The 22,072-nt window shown below is 38.8% G+C and overlaps 2 protein-coding genes and 1 pseudogene across 2 annotated transcripts; 1 reads left to right on the forward strand and 2 right to left on the reverse strand.

Moving 5' to 3' along the window:
• The first annotated feature begins 7,324 nt into the window (after positions 1–7,324).
• On the forward strand, positions 7,325–8,318 carry LOC125079675 (glyceraldehyde-3-phosphate dehydrogenase-like; annotated as a pseudogene).
• A 403-nt stretch (positions 8,319–8,721) lies between these two features.
• Positions 8,722–9,231, reverse strand: LOC125079084 (olfactory receptor 8B8-like). Its single transcript, XM_047692448.1, has one exon. It carries the CDS (start codon positions 9,229–9,231, stop codon positions 8,722–8,724), a length of 510 nt encoding a protein of 169 aa, XP_047548404.1.
• An 11,891-nt stretch (positions 9,232–21,122) lies between these two features.
• Positions 21,123–22,055, reverse strand: LOC125078874 (olfactory receptor 8B3-like). Its single transcript, XM_047692103.1, has one exon. The coding sequence runs from the start codon at positions 22,053–22,055 to the stop codon at positions 21,123–21,125; it is 933 nt and encodes a 310-aa protein (XP_047548059.1).
• Positions 22,056–22,072: the final 17 nt, after the last annotated feature.

The raw sequence follows: 22,072 nt of genomic DNA on the forward strand, positions 1-22,072 counted from the left end.
TTTTCTTTTCTTTCTTTCTGAACCCCTTTTTATCCCCTTTCTCCCCCCTCACAATTCAGGATCTCTTCTGATTTGGCTAAAGCATATTTTCCTGGGGTTGTTGCCACACTTTTAGTATTTTACTTGCTCCTTCATAAACTCTTATCTGGACAAAATGACAAGGCGGAAAAATTCACAACAAAAAAAAGAACAAGAGGCAATACCAAAGGCTAGGGACCTAATCAATACAGACATTGGTAATATGTCAGATCTAGAGTTCAGAATGACGATTCTCAAGGTTCTAGCCGGGCTTGAAAAAGGCATGGAAGATATTAAAGCAACCCTCTCGGGAGATATAAAAGCCCTTTCTGGAGAAATAAAAGAACTAAAATCTAACCAAGTTGAAATCAAAAAAGCTATTAATGAGGTGCAATCAAAAATGGAGGCTCTCACTGCTAGGATAAATGAGGCAGAAGAAAGAATTAGCGATATAGAAGACCAAATGACAGAGAATAAAGAAGCTGAGCAAAAGAGGGACAAACAGCTCCTGGACCACGAGGGGAGAATTCGAGAGATAAGTGACACCATAAGACGAAACAACATTAGAATAATTGGGATTCCAGAAGAAGAGGAAACAGAGAGGGGAGCAGAAGGTATATTGGAGAGAATTATTGGAGAGAATTTCCCCAATATGGCAAAGGGAACAAGCATCAAAATCCAGGAGGTTCAGAGAACCCCCCTCAAAATCAATAAGAATAGGTCTACACCCCGTCACCTAATAGTAAAATTGACAAGTCTTAGTGACAAAGAAAAGATCCTGAAAGCAGCCCGGGAAAAGAAGTCTGTAATGTACAATGGTAAAAATATTGGATTGGCAGCAGACTTATCCACGGAGACCTGGCAGGCCAGAAAGAGCTGGCATGATATATTCAGAGCACTAAATGAGAAAAACATGCAGCCAAGAATACTATATCCAGCTAGGCTATCATTGAAAATAGACGGAGAGATTAAAAGCTTCCAGGACAAACAAAAACTGAAAGAATTTGGAAATACCAAACCAGCTCTACAGGAAATATTGAAAGGGGTCCTCTAAGCAAAGAGAGACCCTCAAAGTAGTAGATCAGAAAGAAACAGAGACAATATACAATAACAGTCACCTTAGAGGCAATACAATGGCACTAAATTCATATCTCTCAATACTTACCCTGAATGTTAATGGGCTAAATGCCCCAATCAAAAGACACAGGGTATCAGAATGGATAAAAAAACAAAAACCATCTATATGTTGCCTACAAGAAATTCATCTTACACCCGAAGACACCTCCAGGTTTAAAGTGAGGGGGTGGAAAAGAATTTACCATGCTAATGGACATCAGAAGAAAGCAGGAGTGGCAATCCTTATATCAGATCAATTAGATTTTAAGCCAAAGATTATAATAAGAGATGAGGAAGGACACTATATCATACTCAAAGGAACTGTCCAACAAGAAGATCTAACAATTTTAAATATCTATGCCCCTAACGTGGGAGCAGCCAACTATATAAACCAATTAATAACAAAATCAAAGAAACACATCGACAAGAATACAATAATAGTAGGGGATATTAACACTCCCCTCACTGAAATGGACAGATCATCCAAGCAAAAGATCAACAAGGAAATCAAGGCCTTAAATGACACACAGGACCAGATGGACATCACAGATATATTCAGAACATTTCATCCCAAAGCAACAGAATACACATTCTTCTCTAGTGCACATGGAACATTCTCCAGAATAGATCACATTCTTGGTCCTAAATCAAGTCTCAACCGGTATCAAAAGATTGGGATCATTCCCTGCATATTTTCAGAACCACAATGCTCTAAAGCTAGAACTCAATAACAAGAGGAAATTTGGAAAGAACCCAAATACATGGAGACTAAACAGTATCCTTCTAAAGAATGAATGGGTCAACCAGGAAATTAAAGAAGAATTGAAAAAATTTATGGAAACAAATGATAATGAAAACACAACAGTTCAGAATCTGTGGGACACAACAAAGGCAGTCCTGAGAGGAAAATATATAGCAGTACAAGCCTTTCTCAAGAAACAAGAAAGGTCTCAGGTACACAACCTAACCCTACACCTAAAGGAGCTGGAGAAAGAACAAGAAAGAAACCCTAAACCCAGCAGGAGAAGAGAAATCATAAAGATCAGAGCAGAAATCAATGAAATAGAAACCAAAAAAACAATAGAACAAATCAACGAAACTAGGAGCTGGTTCTTTGAAAGAATTAATAAGATTGATAAACCCCTGGCCAGACTTATCAAAAAGAAAAGAGAGAGGACCCAAATAAATAAAATCATGAATGAAAGAGGAGAGATCACAACGAACACCAAAGAAATACAGACAATTATAAGAACATACTATGAGCAACTCTACGCCAACAAATTTGACAATCTGGAAGAAATGGATGCATTCCTAGAGACATATAAACTACCACAACTGAACCAGGAAGAAATAGAAAGCCTCAACAGACCCATAACCAGTAAGGAGATTGAAACAGTCATCAAAAATCTCCAAACAAACAAAAGCCCAGGGCCAGACGGCTTCCCGGGGGAATTCTACCAAACATTTAAAGAAGAACTAATTCCTATTCTCATGAAACTGTTCCAAAAAATAGCAATAGAAGGAAAACTTCCAAACTCATTTTATGAGGCCAGCATCACCTTGATCCCAAAACCAGACAAGGATCCCAACAAAAAAGAGAACTACAGACCAATATCCTTGATGAACACAGATGCAAAAATTCTCGCCAAAATACTAGCCAATAGGATTCAACAGTACGTTAAAAGGATTATTCACCACGACCAAGTGGGATTTATTCCAGGGCTGCAAGGCTGGTTCAACATCCGCAAATCAATCAATGTGATGATATACAACACATTAATAAAAGAAAGAAAAAGAACCATATGATACTCTCCATAGATGCTGAAAAAGCATTTGACAAAGTACAGCATCCCTTCCTGATCAAAACTCTTCAAAGTGTAGGGATAGATGGCACATACCTCAATATTATCAAAGCCATCTATGAAAAACCCACCGCAAATATCATTCTCAATGGAGAAAAACTGAAAGCTTTTCCGCTAAGGTCAGGAACACGGCAGGGATGTCCGTTATCACCACTGCTATTCAACATAGTACTAGAAGTCCTAGCCTCAGCAATCAGACAACAAAAGGAAATTAAAGGCATCCAAATCGACAAAGAAGAAGTCAAGCTATCACTCTTCGCAGGTGATATGATACTCTATGTGGAAAACCCAAAAGACTCCACTCCAAAACTGCTAGAACTTGTACAGGAATTCAGGAAAGTGTCAGGATATAAAATCAATGCACAGAAATCAGTTGCATTTCTCTACACCAACAACAAGACAGAAGAAAGAGAAATTAAGGAGTCCATCCCATTTACAATTGCACCCAAAACTATAAGATACCTAGGAATAAACCTAACCAAAGAGACTAAGAATCTATACTCAGAAAACTATAAAGTACTCATGAAAGAAATTGAGGAAGACACAAAGAAATGGAAAAATGTTCCATGCTCCTGGATTGGAAGAATAAATATTGTGAAAATGTCTATGCTACCTAAAGCAATCTACACATTTAATGCAATTCCTATCAAAGTACCATCCATTTTTTTCAAAGAAATGGAACAAATAATCCTAAAATTTATATGGAACCAGAAAAGACCTCGAATAGCCAAAGGAATATTGAAAAAGAAAGCCAAAGTTGGTGGCATCACAATTCCGGACTTCAAGCTCTATTACAAAGCTGTCGTCATCAAGACAGCATGGTACTGGCACAAAAACAGACACATAGATCAATGGAACAGAATAGAGAGCCCAGAAATGGACCCTCAACTCTATGGTCAACTCATCTTCGACAAAGCAGGAAAGAATGTCCAATGGAACAAAGACAGCCTCTTCAATAAATGGTGTTGGGAAAATTGGACAGCCACATGCAGAAAAATGAAATTGGATCATTTCCTTACACCACACACGAAAATAGACTCAAAATGGATGAAGGATCTCAATGTGAGAAAGGAATCCATCAAAATCCTCGAGGAGAACACAGGCAGCAACCTCTTCGACGTCAGCCGCAGCAACATCTTCCTAGGAACATCACCAAAGGCAAGGGAAGCAAGGGCAAAAATGAACTTTTGGGATTTTATCAAGATCAAAAGCTTTTGCACAGCAAAGGAAACAGTGAACAAAACCAAAAGACAACTGACAGAATGGGAGAAGATATTTGCAAATGACATATCAGATAAAGGGCTAGTGTCCAAAATCTATAAAGAACTTACCAAACTCAACACCCAAAGAACAAATAATCCAATCAAGAAATGGGCAGAGGACATGAACAGACATTTCTGCAAAGAAGACATCCAGATGCCAACAGACACATGAAAAAGTGCTCCATATCACTCGGCATCAGGGAAATACAAATCAAAACCACCATGAGATATCACCTCACACCAGTCAGAATGGCTAAAATTAACAAGTCAGGAAATGACAGATGCTGGCGAGGATGCGGAGAAAGGGGAACCCTCCTACACTGTTGGTGGGAATGCAAGCTGGTGCAACCACTCTGGAAAACAGCATGGAGGTTCCTCAAAATGTTGAAAATAGAACTACCCTATGACCCTGCAATTGCACTGCTGGGTATTTACCCTAAAGATACAAACATAGTGATCCGAAGGGGCACATGCACCCGAATGTTTATAGCAGCAATGTCTACAATAGCCAAACTATGGAAAGAACCTAGATGTCCATCTACAGACGAATGGATAAAGAAGATGTGGTATATATACACAATGGAATACTATGCAGCCATCAAAAGAAATGAAATCTTGCCATTTGCGACGACGTGGATGGAACTAGAGGGTATCATGCTTAGCGAAATAAGTCAATCGGAGAAAGACAACTATCATATGATCTCCCTGATATGAGGGAGAGGAGATGCAACATGGGGGGTCGAGGGGGTAGGAGAAGAGTAAATGAAACAAGATGGGATTGGGAGGGAGACAAACCATAAGTGACTCTTAATCTCACAAAACAAACTGAGGGTTGATGGGGGGAAGGGGTTGGGAGAGGGGGTGGGGTTATGGATATTGGGGAGGGTATGTGCTATGGTGAGTGCTGTGAAGTGTGTAAACCTGGCAATTCGCAGACCTGTACCCCTGGGGATAAAAATATATGTTTATAAAGCTGTAAAAAAAAAAAAATGAATGAAAGCTAAAACAAACAAACAAACAAACAATGACAAAAACAAACCCCCCCAAAAAAAGCAAATAAGCCAACAAGACAGCTGCATTAAATTTCACAATACCTAAATCTTAAGTGAAAATTTGAACACTGGTAGAATATTAACTATTATCGAAGTTTCCTTAGAAATTTTTAAATCATAACTTGATTAAGGATTAAGGGTTTTTAAAATTGGTTTCAAGTTTTTATTTAAATTCTATTGCTTAATATATGGTGTAATATTGGCTTCAGGTGCAAAATTTAGGATTAAGGGTTTTTAAAGTAGCCAGTAATTCTTTCCTCAAAAAAAAAAAAAAAAAAAAAAATCCAACATCCGATTCCAGAAAAGAAATTGTCAGAATTTGGTTTATCCACCAAGTGTTTCTTTCAAGTTGTCTTTGCTCTCTCAGCTGCTATTTCACGGATTTTGTAACTTAAAATCCATATGGAAGCAGCACATGGAAGCCAACAAGCACAGGACTGATTGAGCTCTTCCCAGGTCCTCCAGCCTTGCTACTTTACCTGTGTTTTTTATTATGTTCAGTTAGCCACCATATAGTACATCATTAGATTTTGATGTAGTGTTCAATGATTCATTAATTGTGTATAACACCTAGTGCTCATCACAACATGTGCCCTCCCATCTCCTGGTTTAAATATTAAATGACTTGTGCTTTTACCCTACCCAGAGAAATCCTGTGGTCTCCATAATATTTCTAGAGCCTTCTAGAAAGGAAGAGTCACAAAAAGAGATGTCTTTTCTCCATCATTTGCTTTCTAAATCCCTTCATCTTGACTTGAATTTTGAATACCAAACATTATTTAAGCTCCTGTCCTCTGTGTTCTTGGTTCCTCATAAATGTGGAGATCAATCTGGCCTTTTGGCCTTCATTCCCTAAAACACTATTAATGTAGGATCGTTGTGCATTATAAGTTTTATCATAGCTGTATGGACCCAAGGGGGAGGTGGAATTGCAGTACTCTAAAGAGCAGGAGACAAAGTCAGATGAAAGATGGTTTTAAACCTCATAGTCCTTTCCTACAGAGAGATTTCTTGTTTGTTGTCCATGTGGTTTTTGTGGTCCTGGCCTAATGTTTGGTGCTGGGTTCCTTTCTCTCCCATGCCCTCATCTCTGAATTACTAGATTCAGACATTCTAAAATATTTTTTAATTAATTTGCAAAAAGCTCCCTGTTTCAATCAGTCATCTCTCATTAGCCTAGCCTAATAGGACTACTCTTTAACAAGAAAAAGAACTCTCACACTATTTTCCTAAAACAACCATTACCCTGAGGGATATTCACGTGTAAGCCAACAAGGCACAGTCAACTTTCAAAATAAAAAAAAATGCTCTCATATTTTAGGATTATTGAAATAAATTAAAAATAAAAATAATAAAATGAAGTAGACAAAAAGTATATTTGAAAGAGCAGTAGACTTAAAATCAGGAGGCTACACTTTATCAAGATGTTTCCTTAATAAGCTGTATGACATAATTCATTAACTTTTCTAAGCTTCAGTACCCTGTCTATGCAATAAATGTATATTGAGAATCACTTGTGTTTCCTATGGTAAATATGAAACCTCTCTCAAGAGATGCTTAACACATAGCATTTAGCTGGAAAGCGGATAATATTTTATGGATGTTCTGATACCTGCTGTATCTGTGAAACAGTGACATTTCAAGGAGACACATTATAGTCCAGGGAAGTGTACAGAGAGGAGTACAGATTATCTGATTCCTGAATCCAATAGCACAGTGTAAGAAACCCCCCATAGGTACAAGATCACCATACTGTTACTTTACATGATCATTTACAGAACTGTTTATCCTTCCCAAGAGAAAAAAAACAAGTTCCATAATGACAATGTGAAAGACAAAGATAAATTTATTGATTAATCTCATTTCTCAATGGTTAAAGTGGTAAAAAGGAGAAGACATCATGAAAATTATGAGGAAGGAAGGCCTATCATTAAAAAATTGGACTTTCCTCCTCCCTGTCTGACACATAGCCACATCTTCTGGTGCAGTTACAGCACTATCCCCAAACTCAATGATGAAGGTTGGAATAAGTGGATTTAGCCATATTGGGCACCTGGTCACCAGGGCTGCTTTTAACTTGACAAAATGGATTCTGTCATCATTAAAGACCTCTTCATTTGACCTCAAGTACATAATCTACACATTCCAGTATGATTCCACCCACGGCAACTCAAAGGTACAGTCATGGTTGAGAACAGGAATCCTGGCATCAAAGCAAAGCCCATCTTGATCTTCCAGGAGTGAGAGCCAACCAACATTAAATGGGGTGATGCTGATGCTAAGTATGCTGTGCAGTCCACTGGGGTCTTTGCCACCATGGAGAATACTGGAGCTTAAGTGAAGATGGGTCTAAGAGGGTCATCATCTCTGCCCCTTCTGCTGATGCCCCCATGGTTGTGATGTGTGCAAACCATGAGAAGTATGACAATGCCTTCAAGACTGTCAACAATGCCTCCTATACCACCAACTCCTTGGCCTCTCTTGCCAAGGTCATCCATAACAACAATGACATTGTAGAGGGACTCGTGACTATAGTCCCTGCCATCCTGCCATCAAGAAACTGTGCATAACCATATCTGTGAGGCTGTGGTGTGATGGCCAAGGGGCTGCCCACAACATCATCCCTTCTTTTATTGGTACTGCAATGCTTTGGGCAAGGTCATCTCTGAGATGAATAGGAAACTTTCTGCATGGCCTTCCATGTTTCTGCTCCTAAATTGTCAGTTGTGGATCTGATCTGCCACCTAGGGAAAGCTGCCTAATATGATGACATCAAGAAGGTGATGAAGCAGGCATGGGAGCGCCCCTTCAAGGACATCCTGGGCTCCACTGAGGACCAGGTTGTCTCCTGGGGCTTTAACAGTGATGCTCACTCTTCCACCTTCCATGTTGATCCTGGCAGTACATTCAATGATCACTTTGTGAAGCTCATTTCCTGGTATGACATGAATTGGGCTGGTGGTGGACTTTATGGGCCACATGGCCTCCAGGGAGTAAGAGCCCCGTAGATGACCAGCCCCAGGGATAACAAGAGGAAGAGTGGGGCCCTCAGATCCTGGGGAGTCCTTGCCCCAATGCATCCACATACATGCTGAGAATACCCTGACCTCTATATAGTTTCCATCCATTACCCCTATAAAGGAGGGGTATGGAGAGCCCTAACTTGTCATATAATATTGATAAAGTATATTTTACCAAGTTAAAAAAAAACTGAAAACAAACTGACAGATGACTCAAATTTCCTTCACTATAGTAAGAAAGATATAGGACATGAACACTCCCACCTAAAACTATTCTGATGAAAGAAAGAGAATATAGCAGTCCTATAACTATAACCACAGACAGTGATTCTGATCAAAACACTCTCCTACTCTGGGTTTTTCTCAGAGCAAGTTTAACATCTTTGTTTCTCTAGCTGTAGATGAAAGGGTTCATCAAAGGAACTGTTTTGGTGAAAAAGACAGAGGAGAATTTTCCCTCATCCATAGACACAGCAGAAGATGGTTTAAGATACATAAATGTACCTGATCCAAAGAACAGAGAAACAGCAATTATGTGGGAACTGAAGGTGCTGAAGGCTTTGGACCTGCCCTCAGTGTAGCTGATGTGCAAGATGCTGGACAGGATGAAACCATAAAAGACAAAGATGATGACACTGGGCACAATAATATCTATGCCCACCACAAGGAAAGCCACCAGCTCATTGACATAAGTGCTCATGCAGGAGAGCTGGAGCGGAGAGAGCATGTCACACAAATAAGAGGTGTTTGCATCACAGAAGGTCAGTCTCAGCATGCATCCTGTGTGAGCCATGGCATCCAAAAATGACACCAAGTATGAACCAAGCATAAGGATGGAACACACTTTGGGGGACATGGCAACATTATACAAAATGGGTACAGATGGCCACATAGCCATCATAGGCCATTGATGTTAGCACTTAAGCTTCATAAATAGAAAAAAAAAAGTGAAAAGAAGGGCCATCTGTACCCCAATGTTTATAGCAGCAATGGCCACGGTCGCCAAACTGTGGAAAGAACCAAGATGCCCTCCAACGGACAAATGGATAAGGAAGATGTGGTCCATATACACTATGGAGTATTATGCCTCCATCAGAAAGGATGAATACCCAACTTTTGTAGCAACATGGACGGGACTGGAAGAGATTATGCTGAGTGAAGTAAGTCAAGCAGAGAGAGCCAATTATCATATGGTTTCACTTATTTGTGGAGCATAACAAATTACATGGAGGACAAGGGGAGATGGAGAGGAGAAGGGAGTTGAGGGAAATTGGAAGGGGAGGTGAACCATGAGAGACTATGGACACTGAAAAAGAACCTGAGGGTCTTGAAGGGGCGGGGAGTGGGAGGTTGTGGGAACCAGGTGGTGGATATTGGGGAGGGCACATATTGCATGGAGCACTGGGTGTGGTGCAAAAACAGTGAATACTGTTATGCTGAAAAGAAATTAAAAAAGAAGAAGAAGAAGAAGAAGAAGAAGAAGAAGAAGAAGAAGAAGAAGAAGAAGAAGAAGAAGAAGAAGAAGGAGAAAAAAAGAAAGAAAGAAACAAAGAAAGAAAGAAAAGAAAAGAAAAGAAAAGAAAAAAAAGAAAAGAAAAGAAAAGAAAAGAAGAAAGAATGACTGGGTCATGCATCCCCTGTAGGAGATAATGTTCTTCTTTGATGTGAAGTTTGTCAGCATTTTGGGTGTAACCACAGAAGGATAACAGAGGTCTATGAAGGACAAATTGAAGATGAAAAAGTACATGGGGACATGTGCAGGTGTGAGTTCAGCCTATTTAGAATTATCACGCCCAAATTTCCCAACACAGTAACCATATACATGAGTAGAAACTAGCAGAACAGGGGGAGCTGGAGATATGGTAGGTCTCTTTGCCCCACCAGGATGAATTCAGTCACAAAAGAGGAGTTTGTAGGAGCCATTCTTCTCCAAGGGGATCTGTAAGTATAGAAAAACAGGATTACATAAGAAAAAAAGCCAGCTCTTCCCACTGTATTTCAACCTGCAAAAGAGGAATATCTGAGGGCTGAGACTAACCAAATCTGGACCCAGAAAATCTGCCTTTATGTCTATCATGATACTGAGAAACACTAACTCTTCCATTTATTAGAGGTTTATAAGATAAATAGAGCAAATACTACACAATTTAGCCAAGAAAGGGAAGTCCAGTCCTACCATATACAAACATGACTGCTGGAAAAATTAAAGGAGAAGGGAGAAGCAAGATGGACCAAAACAAAATTGACCTTCTCTGGACTCATCCTCTTTTCCTTCACTTCAACCTCCCACAAGCAAAAATGCAGCCAATTCTAGTTAAAACTCACCATACACTAGCCAAGGTCCAAAAACTCCCCACTACAGGCAAGGAGAAACTCTGCAAAGGACTGACCTGAAGGAAAGAATAGCCAAAACACAGCAGCTGAGTGCACATAACATACAACAGAGACACTTCCTAAATGCTAGGCCCTGAATAGTAGATAACATTCTCTTCATAAACCAATCATTCTCAGGAATAGGAAACATAACAGGCTTTCATAGCACAAGAAGACAGAGTCCTAGTCAAACTGCCAAGATGGAAAAATTCATCCCAAAAGAAAGGAAAAGTAAAGGTCACGGCCAGCGATCTAATCAAAACAGATATAAGTAATATGCATGATCTTTCGGTTCAATGCTATTCTTAGGATTTTTCCTCTTTTATAGAACCCCTCTTAATATTTCCTGCAGTGTCAGCTTGGTGGATGCATAGTCTTTTAAGCCTTGCTGGTCTTGGAAACTCTTTATCTCTCCATCCATTTTGAATGTCAGTCCTGCTGGATAAAGTATTCTTGGCTGCATGTTCTTCTCATTTAGTGCCCTGAATATATCTTGCCAGCCCTTTCTGGCTTGCCAGGTCTCTGTGGACAGGTCTGATGTTATTCTGATGGGCTTTCCTCTGTAAGTAAGGAGCCTCTTTGTCCTAGCAGCTTTCAAGAGATTATACCTACAATTATGATTCCTCAATTTGACTATCAGGTGTCTTGATGTTTTTCTGGAATCTATAATCTTGGGTGGTGACCATTCGGCCTCTAGTACATGAACGCTGGTTTCATTCTCGAGTTTGGGAAAATTTTCATGAAGAACTTGTTCCATTATATCTTCTAGACTTCTTTCTTTCTCCTCCCCTTCAGGGATTCCAATAATTCTGATGTTGGAACGTTTCATGGCGTCATTTATTTCCCCAACTTTTGTAGCAACATGGACGGGACTGGAAGAGATTATGGTGAGTGAAATAAGTCAAGCAGAGAGAGTCAATTATCATAGGGTTTCACTGATTTGTGGAGCATAACAAATAGCATGGAGGACATGGGGAGTTACGGGAAGGGAGTTGGGGGAAATTGGAAGGGGAGGTGAACAATGAGAGACTATGGACTCTGAAAAACAATCTGAAGGGTTTGAAGAGGTTGGGGGAACCAGGTGGTGGGCATTAGAGAGGGCACGGATTGCATGGAGCACTGGGTGTGGTACAAAAACAATGAATACTGTTATGCTGAAAAAATAAAAAAATTAAAAAAAAATTATTTAAAAAAAAAGAAGCTTATTTTGCTAAAATACATACAAAAGTATGACAAACTGGTAAGAACCAAGATGCCCTTCAACGGACAAATGGATAAGGAAGATGTGGTCCATATACATTATGGAGTATTATGCTTCCATCAGAAAGGATGAATACCCAACTTTTGTAGCAACATGGACGGGACTGGAAGAGATTATGCTGAGTGAAATAAGTCAAGCAGAGAGAGTCAATTATCATAGGGTTTCACTGATTTGTGGAGCATAACAAATAGCATGGAGGACAAGGGGAGATGGAGAGGAGAAGAGAGCTGAGGGAAATTGGAAGGGGAGGTGAACCACGAGAGACTATGGACTCTGAAAAACAATCTGAGGGTTTTGAAGGGGCGGGGGGTGGAAAGTTGGAAGAACCAGGTGGTGGGTATTAGAGAGGGCACGGATTGCATGGAGCACTGGGTGTGGTGCAAAAACAATGAATATTGTTATGCTGAAAATAAATTTAAAAAATTTAAAAAAAATACTTAAAAAAAGTAATATGCATGATCAAGAACTTAAAACAACAATTATGAGTATACTAGCTTGGTTTGAGAAAACCATAGAAGACACCAGGGAATCCCTTATTCCAAAGATAAAGATCTAAAAACTAGTCAGACTGAAATGAAAATACAATAACAGAGATTCAAAACTGAATGCAATGAGCACAAGGATGGATCAATCAGAGGAACCAAAAAGTTATATGGAAAAGAAAAGTATTGAAAATAATGAAGCAGAAAAGAAGAGGGAAAGAAAATAATGGATCAGGGAGCCTGGGTGGCTCAGTGGGTTAAGCCGCTGCCTTCGGCTCAGGTCATGATCTCAGGGTCCTGGAATTGAGTCCTGCATCGGGCTCTCTGCTCAGCAGGGAGCCTGCTTCCCTCTCTCTCTCTGTCTGCCTCTCTGTCTACTTGTGATCTCTCTCTGTCAAATAATTTTTTTAAAAAAATCTTAAAAAAAAAAAAAGAAAAGAATGGATCATGAATGCAGACTTAGGGAACTCAGTGAATCCATACAGCATAATAACATTCATGTCATTGAAGTACCAGAATAAGAAAAGAGGGTAAAGGGGGCAGAACAGTTTATTTGAGGAAATTAGATCTGGAAACATCCCATCTGGGAAAGAAATAGGCATCCAAATTCGGGAGGCACAGAGAATTCTCATCAAAATCAACAAAAGGAAAACAAAGTTGAGATTCCTTTAAAAATAAAAAATAGATCTTCCCTATGACCCTGCAATTGTACTACTAGGTATTTACCCCAAAGATACTGATGTAGTGAAAAGAAGGGCCATCTGTACCCCAATGTTTATAGCAGCAATGGCCACAGTCACCAAACTGTGGAAAGAACCAAGATACCCTTCAATGGACGAATGGATAAAGAAGATATGGTCCATATATACTATGGAGTATTATGCCTCCACCAGAAAGGATGAATACCCAACTTTTGTATCAATATGGAGGGGACTGGAATAGATTATGCTGAGTGAATAAGTCAAGCAGAGAGAGTCAATTATCATATGGTTTCTCTTATTTGTGAAGCATAAGGAATAACACAGAGGACATGGAGAGATGGAGAGGAGAAGGGACTTGGGGGAAATTGGAGTGGGAGACAAACCATGAGAGACTGTGGACTGTGAAAAACTATCTGAGGGTTTTGGAGGGGTTGGGGGTGGGGTTGGGTGAGCCTGGTGGTGGGTATTATGGAGGGCATGTATTGCATGGAGCACTGGGTGTGGTGCATAAACAATGAATGCTGGGACACTGAAACAAAATAAAAAAAAAAAAGAGAGAGAGAGAGAGAAATCGACAAAAGGAGGCCAACACCAAAACATACTGTAACAAAAGTTGCAAAATATAGTGATAAAGAAAAAAAAAAAATCCTAAAGGCAGCAAGACAAAAGAAGAAGGGAAGGGAAGACCAATAAGTTTAGCAGCGTATGTCACCACAGAAACATGACAGCAAGAAGAAAATAGCATGGTTTATTCCACGTGCTGAATGAGAAAAAAAAAAATGCAGCCAAAAATTCTGTATCCAGCAGGGCTATCATTCAGAATAGAAGAAGAGATAAAGGGTTTCCCGCACAAACAAGACTAAAGGAGTTCATGATCTAAACCAGCAATGCAAGAAACATTAAAGAGGAATCTTTGAGTTGGAAAGAAAAAACAAAAGTGAGAAAAATTGGAAAGGAGCAATATCTCCAGAAACAATGAAAAAACAAGTAATAAAGGGGCACGAAATTCATATCTATCAACAATTACTCAGAATGTAAATGGACTAAATGTTCCAATCAAAAGATGTAGGTGTCATGGATAAAAAAACAAGACCCATCTATTTGCTACCTAATTTTAAAGTCTCATTTTAGACCTAAAAACACATAACATAAAGGAATAAAGAGATATTTCCATGCATATGGACATCAAAAGAAAGCCAAGTAGCAATGATTAATCAGACAAACTAAATTTTATTTTTTTATTATGTTATGTTAGTTAGTTTTTGATGTAGTGTTCCATGATTCATTGTTTGTATATAACACCCAGAGCTCCATTCAATACATGCCTTCCTTAATACCCATCATGAGGCTAACCCATCCCCCCACACCTCTCGTGAAACCCTCAGTTTGTTTCCTGGAGTCCATATATGGTCTCGTGGTTCATCTCTTCCTTTGATTCCCCCCTTCATGTTTCCCTTCTTTCTCCTAATGTCCTCCATGCTATTCCTTATGTTCCACAAATAAGTGAAATCATATGATAATTGACTGCCTCTCACTGACTTATTTCACTTAGTATAGTCTCCTCCAGTCCCATCCATGTTGATGTAAATGTGGGTATTCATCCTTTCTGATGGCTGAGTAATATTCCATTGTATTTATGAATCACATCTTTATCCACTCATCTGTTGAAGGACATTTTGGCTATTTCCATAGTTTGGCTATTGTGGACATTGCTGCTATGAATATTGGGGTTCATGTGCCCCTTCTTTTCATTACATCTGTGTATTTGGAGTAAATGCCCAATAGTGCAATTGCTGGGACACAGGATAGCTCTATATTTAACTTTTTTAAAAATTTTATTTATTTATTTGACAGAGATCACAAGTAGGCAGAGAGGCAGACAGAGAGAGAGGAGAAAGCAGGCTCCCCGCTGAGCAGAAAGCCGGATGTGTGGCTCCATCCAAAGACCCTGAGATCATGACCCAAGCCGAAGGCAGAGGCTTTAACCCACTGAGCCACCCAGGTGCCCCTATATTTAACTTTTTGAGGAAGCTTCACATTGTTTTTCCCAAAGTGACCGTATCAACTTACATTTCCACCAGTGGTATAAGACGGTTCCCCTTTCTCCACAACCTCTCCAACATTCGTCGTTTCTTGCCTTTTCAATTTTTGCCATTCTAAGTAGTGTAAGGTGGTATCTCAGTGTGGTTTTGATTTGAATTGCCCTGTTGGCTAATGATGATGAACATTTTTTCATGTGTCTGTTAGCCACTTGTATGTCTTCTTTGGAGAAGTGTCTGTTTATGTCTTCTGCCCATTTTTTGACTTGATTATTTGTTTTTTGGGTTTTGAGTTTGAGAAGTTTTGGGACTTCATCAAGATAAAAAGCTTCTACACAGCAAAGAAAACAGTCAACAAAACAAAGAGGCAACCCATGGAATGCGAGAAGATATTTGCAAATGACACTACAAATAAAGGGCTGATATCCAAGATCTATAAAGGACAAATTAGATTTTAAACCAAAGACTATAACACAGGATGAAGAAGAGGATTAAATCATAAGAAAGGGAACTATCCAACAATGATCTTACAATTGTAAAGATTTATGCCCCAACATCTGAGCACCCAAATATTCAAACAATTAATAACAAACGTAAAGGAACTCATTGATAATAACACAATAATAGGGGACTTTAGCACCCACTTTACATTAATGGACAGGTCATCTAAGCAGAAAATAAAATAGGAAACAATGGCTTTGAAGGACACATTAGACCAGATGGACTTAATTAATATATTCAGAATATTTCATCCTAAAGCAGCAGAATACACATTCCTTTGAAGTGCACATGGGACATTCTCCAGAATAGGTCACATATTGAGTCACAAATTGGGCCTCAGCGAATACAAAAAGCCTGAGATGATACCATGCATATTCTCTGATTACAACACTATGAAACTTGAAGTCAACCACAAGAAAAATATTGGAAAGACCACAAATATATGGAGGTTGAACGGCATACTACTGAAGAATGAATGAATGAATGAATCAAACAGAAAATTAAAGAAGAAATTAAAAACTATGAAAACGACAAGGGGAGATGGAGAGGAGAAGGGAGTTGAGGGAAATTGGAAGGGGAGGTGAACCATGAGAGACTATGGACTCTGAAAAATGATCTGAGAATTTTGAAGGGGTGGGGGGTGGGAGGTTGGGGGCGCCAGGTGGTGGGTATTGTAGAGGGCACGGATTGCATGGAGCACTGGGTGTGGTGCAAAAATAATGAATACTGTTATGCTGAAAAAAATAAAAAAAAATTTAAAAAAAAAAAAACTATGAAAACGAAAACACAATGGTCCAAAATCTTTGGGAGGCAGTGAAAGTAGTCATAAGAGGGAAGCATATAGCAATACAGGTTCTACCTCAAGAAGCAATAAAAGTCTCAAAATGAAACCTAACCTTACACTTAAAGGAGTTAGACATAGAACAATAAAAGAAGCCTAATGCCAGTAGGAGAAGAGAAATAATAAAGGCTAGAGCAGAAATAAATGATATAGAAACAAATAAACAACAACAATAAAAATAGAACAGCTCAATGAAACCAGGAGTTGGTACTTTGAAAAAATATATAAAATTGATAACCCCTTAGCCAGATTTATCAAAAAAAGAGAAAGAGAGAGAAAGGACCAAAACAAATAAAATCATGAATTATATAGGCGCCATCAAAACAACACTACAGAACAAAGAATTATAAGAGAATATTATTAAAAATTATATGCCAACAAATTGGGCAATCTAGGAGAAATGGATAAATTCCTAGAAATATAAAAGCTATGAATACTGAAACATGATGAAATAGAAAACTAGAACAGATGAATAGCCAACAAAGAAATTAAATTAGTAATAAAAAATCTCCCCAAAAAACAAAAGTTTAGGGCCAGGTGGCTACAAAGGGAAATTCTAACAAACATTAAAGAAAAGTTAATACCCATTTTTCACAAACAATTCAAAAAAAATACAAATGCAAGGAAAACTTACAAACTCCTCAATGAGGTTAGCATTACCCTGAATCCAAAACCAGACAACGACCCCACTAAAAAAAGAGAACTCCAGGCCAATATCCCTGATCAACATGGATGCAAAAATTATCAAAAAAAAATTAACAAATAGAATTTAACAGTACATTAAAAGAATCATTCATCATAATCAAGTGAGATGCATTCCTGGGCTGCAGGGGTAGTTCAATATTTGCAAAACAACCAGCATGATACACCACATTTATGAAAGAAAGGATAAAAACCATATAATCCTCTCAATAAAGACAGAAAAAACATTTGACAGAGTACAAAATCCATTCCTTATAAAAACCCTCAACCAGGGGCACCTGGGTGGCTCAGTGGGTTAAGCCTCTGCCTTTGGCTCAGGTCATGATCTCAGAGTCCTAGGATCAAGCCCTGCATCAGGCTCTCTGTTCAGCAGGGAGCCTGCTCCCCACTGCTCTCTGCCTACCTCTCGGCCTAGTTGTGATCTCTCTCTCTCTCTCTCTCAATCTCTGTGAAATAAATAAATAAAATCTTAAAAAAAAAAAAAACCCACAACCAATTAGGGTAGAAAGAACATACCTCAAAAGATTAAAAGCTTTCTATGAAACTCCACAAATAATACTGTCCTCAATGGGGGGAGAACAGAATTTCCTTTACAGTCAGGAACAGGACAGGGATGCCTATTCTCACCATTAATATTTAACACAGAACTAGAGGTCCTAGCCTCGGCAATCAGACAACAAAAAGAAATAAAAGGCACCCAAATCTAGAAGGAAGAAGTCAAACTTTCACTCTTTGTAGACAACATAGTATGCTATAGAAAACCCAAAGAATCCACCAAAAATTTGCGGGAACTGACACAAAAATTCAGTTAAAGATGAAGGATACAAAATCAATATAGAGAAATCTGTTGCATTTCTATCTGCCAATGATGAAGCAGCAGAAAGTGAAATCAAGGAATCAGTCCCATTTACGACTCCACCATAAACCATAAGATACCTAGGAATAAACCACACCAAAGAGGTAAAAAGATCCACATGCTGAAAACTATGAAACACTGATGAAAGAAATACAAGATGACAAAAACAAATGGAAAAACATTCCATGCTCGTGGATTGGAAGAACAAATATGTTAAATGTATGGCCCAAAGCAAACTACACATTTAATGCGATCTCTCTCAAAATACCACCAGCATCTTACACAGAGCTAGAACAAACAATCCTAAAATTTGTATGGAACCACAAAGACCCTGCATAGAAAAAGCAATCTTGAAAAAGGGAAGTACAGTGCAAGGCATCACAAGTCTGTACTTCAAGATACATTACAAAGTTGTAGTGGTCAAGACAGTACTGTTGTGGTACAAAAACAGACACATAGATCAATGGAACGGAATAGAAAACCCAGACACGGACCTACAACAATATGGCCAACTAATCTTTGACAAAGTAGGAAAGAATATCATATGGAAAAAAAGACAGTCTCTTCAACAAATGGTGTTTGGAAAACAAGACAGCAATATGCAAAAGAATGAAACTGGATCACTTTCTTGTATTGTACAAAAAAAAATAAATTAGAAATGGATATAAGATCTACATGTAAGACAGGAAACCATCAAAATCCTAGAGGAGGGGCGCCTGGGTGGCTCAGTGGGTTAAGCCGCTGCCTTCGGCCCAGGTCATGATCTCAGAGTCCTGGGATCGAGCCCCGCATCGGGCTCTCTGCTCAGCAGGGAGCCTGCTTCCTCCTCTCTCTCTGCCTGCCTCTCTGCCTGCTTGTGATCTCTCTGTCAAATAAATAAATAAAATCTTAAAAAAAAAAAATCCTAGAGGAAAACTAAGGTAGAACCTCTTTGACATTACTATACATGTCTCCAGAGGCAAGGGATATAAAAGCAAAAATGAACTTTTAGGACTTCATTGACATAAAAAGCTTCTGCACAATGAAGGAAACAATCAACAAAACTAAAAGGCAACCATTCTGAAGGTTGAGAAGATATTTGCAAATGACCTTATTTGATAAAGAGTTAGTAACCAGAATATAAAAAGAACTTATCGAACTCAATACACAAACAAATAACCCAGTTAAAAAATAGGCAGAAGACATGAATAGGTATTTTCCAAACATGACACACAGTTGGCCAACAGACTCATGAAAAGATGCTGAACATCACACATCATTAGGGAAATATAAATCATAACTACAATGAGATATCATCTCACACCTGTCAGAATAGATAAAATCAACCACAGAGGAAACAACAAATGTTGATGAGGATAGAGGGGAACCCTCTTACACTGTTGGTGGGAAATGCAAACTGGTGCAGCCGCTGTGGAAAACAGTATGGAGGTTCCCCAAAGGGATAAAAATAGAACTAACCTATGGTCCAGCAATTGCACTACTAGGTATTTACCCAAAGGATACAAAAATACTGATTTGAGGTATACACACTCTCCAATTTACAGCAGCATTATCAGTAAGAGCCAGATTATGAAAAGAGCCTGGACAGCCATTGAATGATGAAATGATAAAGAAGATGTGAGATTGTGTGTGTGTGTGTGTGTGTGTGCCATAAAAAAGAATGAAATATGCCATTTACAAAGATGTGCATGGAGCTAGAGAGTATTATGCTAAGTGACATAAGTCAGTCAGAATAAGACAAATACCATATGATTTTACTTATATGTGAAACTTAAAAAACAAAACAAATGAACATGGGGGGAAAAAGAGGGCAAGCCATGAAATGGATTCTGGACTAAAGACTACAAACAGGGTGCTGGAGGGGAAGTGGGCAGGGAGATAAGTTAAATGGGAGATGGAGATTAAGGAGGGAACTGGCTGTGATGAGCACTGGGTGTTGGATAAAAGTGATACCCCTGAAACTAATAATATACCATATGTTAACTAGCTGGAATTTAAATAAAAACTTGAAGCTAAAAAAAAATAAATAAAATAAAATAAAGCAAAATAGACTACAAAGAGTAGTAGAAATAAAATCAGAAGGCTACGAATTTAGTCTAAACTCTTACTTTAAAAACCTGTATGACATTAGGGAAATCTTACTACTCTGAGCTTCACTTTCCCAGCAATACAATAAATATATTTTGATGATCAGTTATATGTTGGTTGACTGTAAAGGGGTAAAAGAGAAAAATCTGCAAAAAGACTCTTCATATGTGATGTCTACATATGCAAACTGGATTAATCTTGATTGTCATTATGGACTCCAACTCCTGGCATTGAAAGGAGACATATTCTCACCAATTGGAGGATGGAGAAATGGGATTACAAAGAGATGTTCTGATACATATCCTTTTTTTAAGCTTTATTTATTTATTTGTTTGAGAGAAAGAGAGAGAAGATGAGAGAGCAAAAGAAGGGGTTGCAGCAGAGGGAGAGGAAGAAGCAGTCTCCCAGCTAGGCAGGGAGCCCAATGTGGGACTCAATCACAGGATCCCAAGATCATGAGCTGAGCCAAAGGCAGATGATTAACAAAGCCACCCATATACATATACTATACCTTGATACACATTCTAATACCAAGCAGCAGACAAAAACATCCAAAACAATAAAATGTCATCCTTCTAATCCATATTCTAATACCAAGTGGCAGATAAAAACTCCGACAATAATAAAACATCACCCTTCTAATTTAATTCTTTAAAGAGCATTTCAAATGCCAGAGGAAAAAACAAGTAGATAATGAAAATGGGTGGGGAAAAAAAACAACACGTTTATTACTTAATGCTATTACTAAACAAACAAAAAGGTAGAGAAGATACTATGGTATTCGTGAGGAAAAAAGAAGGACCAACCTTGAAAATAAATTTTGAGACTTGAACTTCCTTGACCATATTAGGAGAAAATGCTAGGAATATTGCCATGAAAGGTATTTTATTTTAAACATACAGAATCCCACCGGGCAAAAATAACTACACAGATACACCCTGTTTCTGATCAATTCACTCTTCTACTCAGAGTTTTTCTCACAGCAAGTTTAATGTCCTTGTTTCTCAAGCTGTAAATGAAAGGGTTCATCATGGGAACTGCATTCGTATAAAAGACAGAGGAGATTTTTCCCTCATCCATAGACCCAGCAGAAGATGGTTTAAGATACATAAATGCACCTGATCCAAAGAACAGAGAAACAGCAATTATGTGGGAACTGCACGTGCTGAAGGCTTTGGACCTGCCCTCAGTGGAGCTGATGTGCAAGATGCTGGACAGGATGAAACCATAGGAGACAAAGATAGTGACAGTGGGCACAATGATATTCATACCCACAACAATGAAAACCACCAGCTCATTCACATAAGTGCTGGTGCAGGAGAGCTGGAGTAGAGGGAGGATGTCACACAAATAATGGTTGATGGTGTTTGCATCACAGAAGGTCAGTCTCAGCATGCATCCAGTGTGAGCCGTTGCATCCAAAAACGACACCAAATATGAACCAAGCATAAGGATGGAACACACTTTAGGGGACATGGAAAAATTATATAAAAGTGGGTTACAGATGGCCACATAGCGATCATAGGCCATTGATGTCAGCACATAAGCTTCAGAAATACCAAAACCACAGAAAAAGAAAAGCTGGGTCATGCATCCCCTGTAGGAGATAATATTCCTCTTTGATGTGAAGTTAATCAGCATTTTGGGTGTAAATACAGAAGAATAACAGAGGTCTATGAAGGACAAATTCAAGAGGAAAAAGTACATGGGCGTGTGCAGGTGTGAATTCAGCAGGATTAGAGTTATCAAGCCCAAATTTCCTAACACAGTGACCACATACATGAGTAGAAACAGGAAGAACAGGGGGAGCTGGAGATATGGTGAGTCTGTTAGCCCCATAAGAATGAATTCAGTCACAAAGGAAGCATTTTCAGCAGGCATTCTTCTCTAAGGGGATC

The sequence above is a fragment of the Lutra lutra genome, chromosome 10, assembly GCF_902655055.1.
Source record: "Lutra lutra chromosome 10, mLutLut1.2, whole genome shotgun sequence".
NCBI lineage: Eukaryota > Metazoa > Chordata > Mammalia > Carnivora > Mustelidae > Lutra > Lutra lutra.